At 27.7% G+C, this 13,741-nt stretch overlaps 1 protein-coding gene across 5 annotated transcripts in view; it reads right to left on the bottom strand.

Annotated features, from left to right (window-relative positions):
* Window positions 1-13,741, bottom strand: part of Adar (Adenosine deaminase acting on RNA) — a 379,994-nt gene that overhangs the window by 264,979 nt on the left and 101,274 nt on the right. For all 5 annotated transcript variants that reach the window (XM_075302731.1, XM_075302730.1, XM_075302729.1 and 2 more), the window contains one exon: window positions 12,479-12,493. In XM_075302731.1, coding sequence (XP_075158846.1) covers window positions 12,479-12,493 — 15 coding nt within the window. The remainder of the gene's footprint in view (window positions 1-12,478; window positions 12,494-13,741) is intronic.

Here is a 13,741-nt window from a genome sequence, read left to right as displayed (position 1 = left end):
TTTTTATGTGTGGTCACTAGGTCGTATGACAATTATTAATTCATGCCCATGGTGGCGTATAAAGAAAAATAATTCAGAGTACGTATACGCACGGAAGGCTATCAAATTTAAGTACGGAAATTAAAATGTCTAATAAACAAAATTACTCAATACTATCACTATTGGATATTCTGTTACATTGAATCAAGTTTCAAAAAGCGAGCAGCCCCATAATCAGAGAATGAAGCCGCCGAGTCGCGCCGCCGATTTTAGCCGCCGCCGACTAGTTTTTACAAGTCGAAGCCGTCGCCGAATTTGTCGACTCATCTCGACTCAAAGTTAGCCGCCAATTAATCAAAAATATTGATTTGAATCAGAAAAAATTATTAATAATGGTTGCATTTTTTGTCAAAGTGTTTAACTTTCCACCCAAAATCCGTCAGTATCAAATTGCTATAATAATTTTGCAAAAATTTGGCTCAGAACATTTGAATTATGTGTAAATGTGATTGTAAGATAAGTTGTACAACTAATCTCATTACCATTCGGATAACATCAAATTGATTTTATTATGGATAATAGGCCGCCGTCAATAAGACAAATTTATATCGGCTTAGCCATCAAGCCGCCGTCGCCGGAGGCAAAAAATTAGTATTAGCCGCCGCCGACAAAAATGGGTCGGCTTCATTCTCTGCCCATGATTACTTTCAGGGAGATTAACTTGGGCATTTTTAGAGAGATAATTTGGTCTAAACGGCCCTATATGTGCGGCGATCGTCTCGGTAAGGTTAAGTTGGGATAGACATTTTTGCAGCCCACTACTTTTATACTATTCACTCCATTTTGATATAACAAGTGATGAAATTCTCTCTTATCAATGAGTGCTGCCCGATTCTATGTTTAGCTCTATGTCGAGGGACCGACCTCCTTTTTATAGCCTAATCCGAACGAGGTTTCCGTTGCGATGAAACCACTTTGAAACAGTAATTTCACCAGCATTACTGAGAGGGAATAATACAACACTGAAAAAAATTGCTGGTGATTGATCGAAATTGGGATTGAACCCACGACCCTTTGTATGCAAAGCGGACATGCAAACCATTGCATTTTAGTTATGGACACTAGATCGTATGACAATTATTAATGCATGTTCATTGTGGCGTATGAAGGAAACTAATTCAGAGTACGTATACGCACAGAAGCCTATCAAAATGTACTCTCTACGAATTGTAAGTAAAGAAAAACATATTACATAGTTTGAAGTTCCTTCTATATTGAATCACTCACGGTTCAAAAATCGAGCGGTCACATTCAGAGAAAATTCATGTGATCAGTTGGCAAAATTTTCTATAGCATTAAAATTTTGTCAACAATTTCTATAGAAATAAAATTTTGACAAAATTTTCTATAGAAATAAAATATTGAAAAAAAAAATCTATGGAAATACATTTCTACAAAAATTTGATGCAAAGCTTTGAAGCTTAAGATTTTTAAGATTTTTTAAATTTGTTAGATTTTTGGTAATATTTTCTTCAAATTTTGGTTTATTTTTTATTTTTGGCCCGAGTGGCAACCGTGGGTGATAGTCAAGCTTAAAAAATCTCTGAATTTCTACTAAAAAAAGTATTAATTTCTATTAAATTTTAAAGCCTGCTAGTGGGACATAATTGGGCTCGGCTATAACACACATCCCTTTATCACTTAATCAAAATAACTTTGAACGCATAAAGAAATATGAAAAAAATTCGACTACAATGAAATCTAGATGGGTATATTTATTCGGTGCGTATAAGGTTTGGTCATAGAGATTGATTAGTCATACACTCCCCTGTCCAGAAATTAATATGAATTATACGAACTGATGGACCATAAAAAAATTTAAGCTCTGAATTTCTATTAAAATAAAGTCTGAATTTCTATTAACATATAAAGACTGCAAATATTGCTTACATGAGAAAAACTGGAAACATATACAGTATGCAAAATCCGTATTCGTACACCCGCGAGGAAATAGGAAAATCGCTATAATTTTGAGGTGTGTAATACCAAAACCAAAAACTTTTTCATATTAATATTGTTTATGCAAAATACAAACCATACAAAAAATATGGCACCGTATTGCATCAATTCTAATGTAGATGGCGCGTTTTTCATTTTATTTGAAACAAAATCCGTATTCGTACACAATAACATATTTGAAAAAAAAAAAAAAAATATTTTACAATATATTATAACTAAAGTTAATATTTTGTTGGATATCCTTTTTGTTTTAGAACTGCATTTAGACATCTTGGAGTGGATTCGACAAGTTTGGATGTTAATTCTGGGGATATTTGATCCCATTCAGTTTTTAATGCTGTTTTGAGGTCCTTTACGTTTCTAATATCGTATTTTTTTTATTTTTTCTTAAAAATTGACCATTGATTCACAATAGGATTGAGGTCTGGGCTTTGGGGTGGTGTCTTAAGATATTTTGGACAGTTGTACAGGATCCAAAGTCTGGAATCTAGAGCGGTGTGTTTCGGATCGTTGTCCAGTTGGAAGATAAAGTTCTGGGACAAACCTAATTTTACGGCACTCTGTTTCAAGTTTTGCTTCCAAATGTTTATATAATCCTTTGCTGTCATTATTCCATCCACAAAATTAAGGTTTCCAACGCCTGCTGCGGAAAAGCACCCCCATACCATCACTGATCCCCCACCATGCTTGAATGTACGAATTAGGTTATGGCGTGATAAGCATGTATTTTTCTCTCGCCAAATTTTTATGCGTCCATCGTATACTTTGATGTTGAATTTTGACTCATCAGTAAAAATAACTCTTTTCCAGAAGTTAAAATCTTCATTTTTATATTTTTTAAAGAATGTAATTCTCTTTTGCTTATGAAGCCTGCTGATAATAGGTTTTCTGACAGCATACCGGCTCTTAAATCCACATTTTTTTAAATAATTACTCACTGTCTGGAGGGTAACACGTATTCTAAAATGTTTTTCTAAACTTACAGTCAGTTATACCTCATTTACTGTCGGATCGATGCGAATTTGATGGCGAAGGAATGAACAGTGTCTCCTTGATAGCTTGGAACGGTTAACTTTTCGACGTTGTTTTTTTAACTGGCCACAAGTTTTGAATTTTGAAATAATATATTGTATTGTAGAAGCACTGCGCTTCATTAATTTTGTGATCTCACGTAAAGATTTTCCACTTTTATGCAGATCTATTAAAATTTTTCGTTGTTCGTCCGAAAGTTCGCTTGATTTTTTACCTATATCGATTTTCGGTGCTACTTGCAGAAACAACACTAAATTTGATTTATTTCGATAACACAGGGCTCTATAACCAAAATGCAAAACACCGAAACAAAGTTTTGTTAAAAACTCCCATTAGAATGAACAGTAAAAACAGGGATGTCAAGTGTACGAATACGGGTTTTGTTTCAAATAAAATGAAAAAAGCTCCATCTACACTAGAATTGATGTAACACGGTGATATATTTTTTTGTGTCGTTTGTATTTTGCATAAACAATATTAATTTGAAAAACTTTTTGGTTTTGCTATTACACACCTTAAGTTTATAGCGATTTTCCTATTTCATCGAGGGTGTACGAATACGGATTTTGCATACTATATGTTATTTTCAGAAACATTATCGCTTTATGGGACGCAATTAGGCCAGGCTATAAGAGAACATCCTTTATCACTTTCAAAATGACTCAGACCGGATACATAAATATGAGAAAAAGTCCCACTACAATGCCATGTACAGGTATATTTATTCGGTGCGTATACGTTTGGCCTTAGAGGCTGATTAGTTATACGCTCCCCGGTCTAGAAATTAATATGAATCATACGAACTGATGGACCATAAAAGAAATTGGTAACTTAAAAAAAAGTTTTTAATATAAACCCTGAAAAACGTTTCTAACATCGCCTTAACATATTCTATATTTTTTTCCATACATTCGTAGATTGATCAAATTGTCTTTCTTTATATACATTTTTTTTTACAATTACATATACAGGTATATTAATTCGGTGCGTATACGTTTGATCTTAGAGACTGATTAGTTATACGCTCCCCTGTCTAGAAATTAATATGAATCATACGAACTGAAGGACCATAAAAAATTTTAAATCTTAAAAAAGTTTCGAATATCTATAAAAATATAAATTCTGCAAGTGTTTCTTACATAAGTAAACCTGGGTAAATATGCGATTTTCAGGAGTAAACATTTTCGCTTTAGGGAAAATCTTAAAAATATTTTTTAATAGTCTTTAGTATAAACCCTGAAAAACGTTTCTAACAGCGCCTTAACATATTCTATATTTTTCCCCATATATTCGTAGATTGATCAAAATATATTTTTCTATATAAATTTTTTTACAATTACACATACAGGTATATTTATTCGGTGCGTATACGTTTGATCTTAGAGACTGATTAGTTATACGCTCCCCTGTCTAGAAATTAATATGAATCATACGAACTGAAGGACCATAAAAAAATTTTAAATCTTAAAAAAGTTTCGAATATCTATAAAAATATAAATTCTGCAAGTGTTGCTTACATAAGTAAACCTGGGTAAATATGTGATTTTCAGGAGTAAACATTTTCGCTTTAGGGAAAATCTTAAAAATATTTTTTAATAGAAAGTCAGAAAAACGTTTCCCGAATTGGCCAACCTATTGTATACAGGGATGGAAAATGCAGTACTATACTACTTTTTTTCAATACTTTTTCACCCTGTACCGTAGTACCCCCGCGAATGATTTAGTACCTTTTGTGTAGACATTTTTGAGCCGATATCAGATATATGGTACAATAGTTTTGACCAAATATTTAAATATTTTGAGAAAGTCTTTAACAAACTTATTTGCTAATAGTCTTTTTCAAATATGGCAAAACAGACAAGTTCATGCGGGAAGAAAATCTCGATATTGTAAAAGCCATAGTCACAAATACGATTTGCTTGAAATTCAATAGTGTTTTAGTTGAAAAAAACACGTGATTCTAAATATATTACGCTTCCACACGAACACTATCTAAATAAGAAGTTATCTATCGCGTTCTAAAATAATAATAATATAAAATAATATAAAATATAATTAATGCCGAAACTTGAGACAAAAGTATTCTACCAAAATTTTGATAAAAATTTAAGAAAAATTTTTATTTTGCAAAAATAAAGAAAATATTGTTAAACATTTTTATTTCTATAGGAAATTTTGTCAAAATTTTATTTCTATAGAAAATTTTGTCACAATTATATTTCTATAGGAAATTTTGTCAAAATTTTATTTCTATAGGAAATTTTGTCAAAATTTTATTTCTATAGGAAATTTTGACAAAATTTTATTTCTATAGGCAATTTTTGCTGCAAGTAGAGGATGCTGATGAATGTGGTAATTCCGAAACGTGCGTTCATCCAACCATCTTGCAGTCTATAGGGCTTTGCCCAAATAAATTTGACAAACATTATTTTCCTCCGTTGGTTAAGCTACTCTTGTAGTTTAGTCAACACAATGGCTTTAAAGCTGCGATCAACACAACAAATATAGACAATTTTGTCAAAATTTTATTTCTATAGAAAATTTTGTCAAAATTTTATTTCTATAGGAAATTTTGTCAAAATTTTATTTCTATAGAAAATTTTGTCAAAATTTTATTTCTATAGAAAATTTTGTCAAAATTGTATTTCTATAGAAAAGTTTGTCAAAAATTTATTTTTATTTATCCATATAGTAGAGCTGTGGCAGCCGCGATTACAATACTACGGTAGTCTTTGTAAGCGAATATAAGACTAAAAAAGAAAATATTTGAAATTTAGGAGTTAGCAAACAAAATTTTATTTTCTTCAATTCAATTTAAGGGAGCTCTTGACAATAATCTTCCAATGGAATTTTTGTTAAAATTTAGTGGAAAGTACTTTTTCGCTCAAAAAAGTACCTTTTTTGTACTTTCTTAAAAATTGTATTTTTATCCCTGATTGTATATATATTTTTTTTTTCTTTTTTTCCCACTTCGTAGGTTAACCCTCTTAAAATATATGACATCAAAATATTTTCCTCTATACAATTTTTTTTTGTTGATTTAATTTTGCATTTCGCTCAAATAATTATGCTTATAAATCAAACAAAGTACTAATATGTGTAGGCCAAAATAGATAGAGTACATCACAATGAATATAGTACATGAGTGTGTGTACATCACAAGGGAATATTTGTATGTAGAGGGGCATTTATATGAAACAGAAAATGAGAAACAAAAAATGCCTCACCTCTAATGCATTTTGCAAAAGCAAAATATAAAGCCAGAGAATTTACCCCTAAAACCACATATGGATGTGCATGACATGGCAAATTGCTCTTAATATAAAACAAACAACAAAACGATATCTCAGGAAACTAAGGAAGAAATCAACGCAATACATGGGAGTTCAACATTAACGAAAACTTTCTGCATCATCATCATCCTCTGTGGCATAATGATGCTAATAATGATGATGATGCTGATGACGCTTGGTGGTGAAGCTAATACTTGCTCACTTCTGTTGGGCCGGATGATGTTGCTTTCTATGTGCTCAACTTTTTTTTTTGGCAATTATTCCTGCGAATGCATTCACATGCACCATGCACAGCTGTTGTGAAAATTTCACGAAAAAAGGCATATGAGAAGAAACAAAAAAACAAAAGCAGAACATGCATGACACCAGTCAGCAAACACTAGTCGCAATACTATTTGAAATATTGCTCGTGCGTTTAGACAAAAGACCCAGAAGAACAACTCGAAAGCATTGAGTGTCATCATAATGGTAAAAAAAAAAACTAAGAAAACAAAATGTTATCAAGGGGATTTGGGGAGTGCTCTAAGGCCAAAAACAAAAAAGTGATTTTTTTTGTAGCTCCATACATAGATGCTGTTAATCATGAGTTTTTGATTCACACTTTTCTGATATGGGTTGATATATTTTATGCTTACGTGTAGTACGTGTGTGAGATAGTGTGCTATTTGCAAGTCAGCGATGATCGAGCATACTATGAAAGTATTTTCGCAAAGCCTAAATGTATGCTCTATAATAACATTTCTAAATACAGTTTCTTTATTTATGAAGAGATAGTGCATGGTAATATAGCACTCAGGTAACAGATTTTTTTTTTATTCAAGTAAGCATCTCTAAGTTTGTTAAGAATAACAGCCTATTTCTGATATCCGAACGAGAGAGTTAAGGATTTGTATTTCCATATTTCTACAATAATTACAGTTCAGTTTTCCATTTAATAAGTGCTTCATTTGAAATGTATGTGTTTATTCGAGTTAGACTTTCCCTTAAACGGTCTCTATGATGGTTTTAGAGAAAAATAGATCGACATAAATCACTTTTATCAAATATTTACATTAAAATCTTTAGTCAATTTATCAATTATTAAGTTTTTCCTTATTTATTAAAGTATTTTTCCACAAAACGAAAGGTCTTTACCAAGTGAGTGATTTTGACATTTCAGTTCGACAAAATGCGAACGAATCGAGTTAGAGCAACCCAATTTTAGGAATTACGTTACGTCTTCGTTCGCATTGACTTTCGTTTCGATTTTCGGTTAGATAGAGAAACCAAACTCAACTGTTTCTCGTTTTGTATGCGAACGAAGGCTAGAATTCGGATAGCAGAAATAGGCTGTAAATCATTAAAATGTGCAATAATAATACGAATGCCAATGGCGGACCTCCATGTCGTATTATTCATATTAATATAGATGCACTAGTGCGTATGAGTTTCAAATATAAAGTATACGCCCTCAAACCCAAACTTTATATCCAGCAAAGTATTGTGGTTTTCATAAATGCTTATCAAAATTCCACAAATAAACAAAGTTTGCATAAATGATATGACAAAATTTAATAAAAAATATACATGTCGTCATATATATTTTTCCCACTTCTAATTTATGTGGTTTTATTTTGCAAAATTTTATTTCTTAGAATAACATATTTTGGCAAAATTTTATTTCTATAGGACATGTTTTTTCAAAATTTTATTTCTATAGAAAATATTGTCACAATTTGCCAAAATTTTAATTCTATAGGATATTTTTGCAAAATTTTATTTCTATAGAAAATTCTGTCCAAATTTTATTTCTATAGGAAATTTTGTAAAAATTTTATTTCTTCGACTATTTTATCAAAATTTTATTTCTATAGGAAATTTGTGTCGAAATTTTATTTCTATAGGAAATTTTGTCAAAATGATGTCTATAGAAAATATTGTCAAAATATTATTTCTATAGGAAATTTTTGTAAAATTTTATTTCTAAAGGAAATTTTTCCAAAATTTTATTTCTATAGAAATGTGTTTCAAAATTTTATTTCTATCGATTTTTTTTTCAAAATGTTATTTCTATAGGACATTTTTGTAAAATTTTATTTCTATAGAAAATTTTGTCAAAATATTATTTCTATAGACCACTGTGTAAAAATTTTATTTCTATACAAGATTTTGTCAAAATTTTATTTCTATAGAAAATTTTGTCAAAATTTTATTTCCATAGAAAATTTTGTTAAAATGTTATTTCTATAGAAAATTTTGTCAAAATTTTATTTCTATAGAAAATTTTGTCAAAATTTTATTTCTATTTAAAATTTTGTCAAAATTTTATTTCTATAGAAAATTTTGTCAAAATATTATTTCTATAGGCAACTATGTAAAAATTTTATTTCTATAGAAAATTCTGTCAAAATTTTATTTTAATAGAAAATTTTTGCAAAACTTTATTTCTATAGACAATTTTGTCAAAATTTGAGTTCTATAGCTAATTTTGTCAAAATTTTATTTCTAAAGAAAATTTTGCCAAATTTTATTTCTATAGAAAATTTTGTCAAAATTTTATTTCGTTAGAAAAATGTAGCAAATTTTTGTTTCTATAGAAAATTTTGCCAAAGTTTTATTTCTATAGAAAATTTTGTCAAAATATTATTTCTATAGAAAATTTTGTCAAAATTGTATTTCTATAGAAAATTGTGTCAAAATTTTATTTCTATAGAAAATTTTGTCAAAATTTTATTTCTATAGAAAATATTGCCAAAAATTTTATTTCTATAGAAAATTTTGGTAACATTTTATTTCTATAGGAAATTTTTGTAAAATTTTATTTCTATAGAAAATTTTGTCAAAATGATGTCTATAGAAAATTTTATCACAATATTATTTCTATAGACCACTGTGTAAAAATTTTATTTCTATACAAGATTTTGTCAAAATTTTATTTCTATAGAAAATTTTGTCAAAACTTTATTTCTATAGAAAATTTTGTCAAAATTTTATTTCTATAGAAAACTGTGTAAAAATTTTATTTCTATACAAGATTTTGTCAAAATTTTATTTCTATAGAAAATTTTTGCAACACTTTATTTCTATAGACAATTTTGTCAAAATTTTATTTCTATAGAAAATTTACAAAATACCGCTTAGTTGGAAAGGAATAATTTGGAAAATCTACCGAAACATCGAGAATTCTACCAATTTACCAAACAGTAAAAATTCTACCATTTTTGGTAGAATTCTACCAACTGTGGCAACTATGCCCATCGTACGTATGAGCGACACTATTGTTGTTGGTCATATGGAGCGTATGAGTGGTGATTAAAAAATTACGTACACGCTACAATCTGATGCGAGACTACAATCAGATTACGAAGATATGTCATGCTATAGAATTTTTGCCGTTATACGTGACAAGGGACAAGGGTCGAGTAGGAATGATAAAAATATTTTACAATATCATGTGATGGAGAATATAATAATAACCTTTGACTGTCTTTACTGGTTTTTGTTTACAATTTTTTTTGATACGTGTGTTTCTTCTAAAAATTTACCAACTGTTATAAAAACTTTCCCAATGAAACATTCGTAAAAACAAAAAGTTTCATCGATGGTTATTTGACATTGAAATTTTGTCAAAAAAAACAATACTTTGAAATAAATTCAAACGGTATTTATGAGAAAACTTTGTGAAGTCACATACATCTGCATAGACCACAAATGGAAATATTGAATTTGAGAGGCTTTTTTGTGGGAAATATGTATAAATTTACCATAACCCATTTGGAACAGAAGACACAAATATCGCTGTAATAATTAAGTTCAATACACGAAATCAAAGACAGTCTTGGCAATAACACAAATTTATATTTAAAACACTCATACGCCATATGGTACTTTGAGTTAATATCATTCATACGTAGCATATTCCAAATTAATTTGAATAAATGTATTTATATATGTATTATAAATATTCATACAAATTATTTGAATATCATTGTCGAATGTTTTTGTATGTTTTGCTAAAGAACATTTGAATTTTTGGAGTATATCATTTTTTAGATTTGTTTAAATAAGATTTATTCATAACACTTATACGTCACATGGTACGAATATTAAATAGCTATCAAAAGTAACAATAATATATTCATCATTGTTCTATGTTTCCATAGAAATTAAATTTTGATAACATTTTCTTTAGAAATAAAATTTTGACAACATTTTCTATAGAAATAGAAATATGGTAAATTTTTCTATAGAAGTAAAATTTTGACACAATTTTATATAGAAATAAAATTTTAACAAAATTTTCTATAGAGATCAAATTTTGACAAAATTTTCTATAGAAATAAAATGTGGACAAAATTTTTTATAGAAATAAAATTTTGACAAAACTTTCTATAGAAATAAAATTTTGACAAAATTTTCTATATAAATAACATTTTGACAAAATTTTCTATAGAGATAAAATTTTAACAAAATTTTCTATAGAAATAAAATGTGGACAAAATTTTTTATAGAAATAAAATTTTGACAAACTATTCTTTAGAAATAAAATTTTGACAAAATTTTCTATAGAAATAAAATGTTGACAAAATTTTCTATAGAAATAAAATGTGGACAAATTTTTCTGTACAAATAAAATTTTGACAAAATTTTCTATAGAAATAAAATTTTGACAAAATTTTCTATAGAAATAAAATTTTGACAAAATTTTCTATAGAAATAAAATTTTGACAAAATTTTCTATAGAAATAAAATTTTGACAAAATTTTCTATAGAAATAAAATGTGGACCAAATTTTCTATAGAAATAAAATGTGGACAAAAATTTTTAAAGAAATAAAATTTTGACAAAATTTTTTAAAGAAATAAAATTTTGACAAAATTTTCTATAGAAATAAAATTTTGACAAAATTTTCTATAGAAATAAAAATTTTTAAAAATTTTCTATAGAAATAAAAATTTGAAAAATGTTTGTATAGAGATAAAATTTTGACAAAATTTTTTATAGAAATAAAATGTGGACAAAATTTTCTATAGAAATAAAATGTGGACAAAATTTTCTATAGAAATAAAATTTTGACAAAATTTTCTGTAGAAATAAAATGTTGACAAAATTTTCTATAGAAATAAGTTGTTGACAAAATTTTCTATAGAAATAAAATGTGGACCAAATTTTGTATAGAAATAAAATGTGGACAAAATTTTTTATAGAAATAAAATTTTGACAAAATATTCTTTAGAAATAAAATTTTGACAATATTTTCTATAGAAATAAAATTTTGACAAAATTTTCTATAGAAATAAAAATTTTTAAAAATTTTCTATAGAAATAAAAATTTGAAAAATGTTTGTATAGAGATAAAATTTTGACAAAATTTTTTATATAAATAAAATTTTGACAAAATTTTCTATAGAAATAAAATTTTGACAAAATTTTCTATAGAAATAAAATTTTGACAAAATTTTCTATAGAAATAAAATTTTGACAAAATTTTCTATAGAAATAAAATTTTGACAAAATTTTCTATAGAAATAAAATGTTGACAAAATTTTCTATAAGAATAAAATTTTGACAAAATTGTCCATAGAAATAAAATTTTTGTTTTTTAAGATTGGTAAATTTTTGGTACATTATATTTTTAGTAGACACGAGTGGCAACCGTGCTCCCAAACCGAAATATATGTAGCTTATATTTCAATAAATCTTTTCGATATTTCGCTATTTTTTTTTTTTTTTTTCATTTATTCCTTCTTTTGTGAATAGCCACACACACACAACTAAAAATCTCAAATAATAAGCATTAAGTTTTCATATCACGCTTTGGTTTTAATGGACATACACATGAGTGACGTATGAGTGATATAAACTCGAATACATCGGAGACGTATACGTGATGTGAATAAATAAGCTCACATAAATACGCGGAAATTATTTTTGTTTGTTTAGGAAGCCGGGCCGCTTTTTTGTCCTTTGTTGTTATATGTTGTACGTACATCAACATTTTATCCTCAAGGCAACTATTTTGTCATCACAATACCAATAATATTTTTATAATAATAATAAAACAAGTATTGTTTTGTATAGGATTTTTATGAAACACTCATAAAGTAAACGATGTCCTTAAACCGTACATACATAAAGTATATTTAATCTACTTAAAATTGGTATTATGTAATTACCTGCCGTGATGTTTCCTTTAAGAAAAAAAGAGAAGAGAATAAAAAGTAATCATTAGTTAAATGTTTGTCAAGGAATTATCTACATATTATCAAAAAAATAATTTAATTAACTTATAAAAATGGGTTATAATATTTACTTATAAATATTAAAACTAAACTAAATATTTCACATAGAAATGTAATACAAAAAATTATAAGGGTATTAGGACATGTCCATAAAACTTAATCAAAACCAAAATTTTTGTTTAACACAGACTTGTGACAAGGCGATTTTAAAGCGCATTAACGCTCGATCAGATTTTGCAAAACCCATAAAAACATATTCGTAAACACTCAAGTGGAAAGTGGATTTGGACCGTGGACAAATTTATATCTGCTTATTTAGCCGTCAAGCCGCCGTAGGCAAAAATTTAGTGTCAGCCGCCGCCGACAAAAATGGGACGCATGACTTTATTTATTAACATTTCCATTCTTATGAGAAAGCCAAAATTGGGATTTTCGAAATAAATTTTTAATGTCGTTTTTTTAATTTGCTTAAATTTGCTTAATTTAGTTAAATTTTGTTGTCGGAAAAATGCATGATCTTAGTTTTGACATCTTCTTCGTGCTGAAGAAACAAATTCTACACATTTTTCATTTGCGTGATGCCGCAATAAAACTGTGAAATAATTTAAAAGTCTTCAAAACATTATTGATTTGTCAGTAAATAGCAATATTTCTCACATTACCATTTTGTGGTGTTCATTAGGTCATATGATAATTATTAATTCATGCCCATCATGGCGTATAAGGAACATAAGTTGAGAGTACGTATACGCACGGAACGCCAATAAAGTCAAGCGATTGCCAACGGCAAAAAAAAAATACTGAAGTGTATGTGTTAAAATAAATTATAATTATTCTCATTATAAATTTACAAAACGAACGCCTCCTAATCACGGTTGTCACTCGAGTCAAAAATAATCTACCAAAATTTGAAGAAAATTCTACCAAACAAAAAAAGGTTCTATAGAAAATTTTCTCAAAATTTTATTTCTAAAGAAAGTTTTCTCAAAACGTTATTTCTATAGAAAAATTTGTCAAATTTTTATTTCTAAAGAAAGTTTTCTCAAAACGTTATTTCTATAGAAAAATTTGTCAAAATTTTATTTCTATAAAAAATTTTGTCCACATTTTATTTCTATAGAAAATTTTGTCCACATTTTATTTCTATAGAAAATTTTGTCAAAATTTTATTTCTATACAAAAAATTTTTCAAAATGT

Source organism: Haematobia irritans, chromosome 3 (genome assembly GCF_050003625.1).
Source record: "Haematobia irritans isolate KBUSLIRL chromosome 3, ASM5000362v1, whole genome shotgun sequence".
NCBI lineage: Eukaryota > Metazoa > Arthropoda > Insecta > Diptera > Muscidae > Haematobia > Haematobia irritans.
The sequence above is the reverse complement of the archived record's forward strand: the minus strand, read 5'-3'. Positions and strand labels throughout refer to the sequence as shown.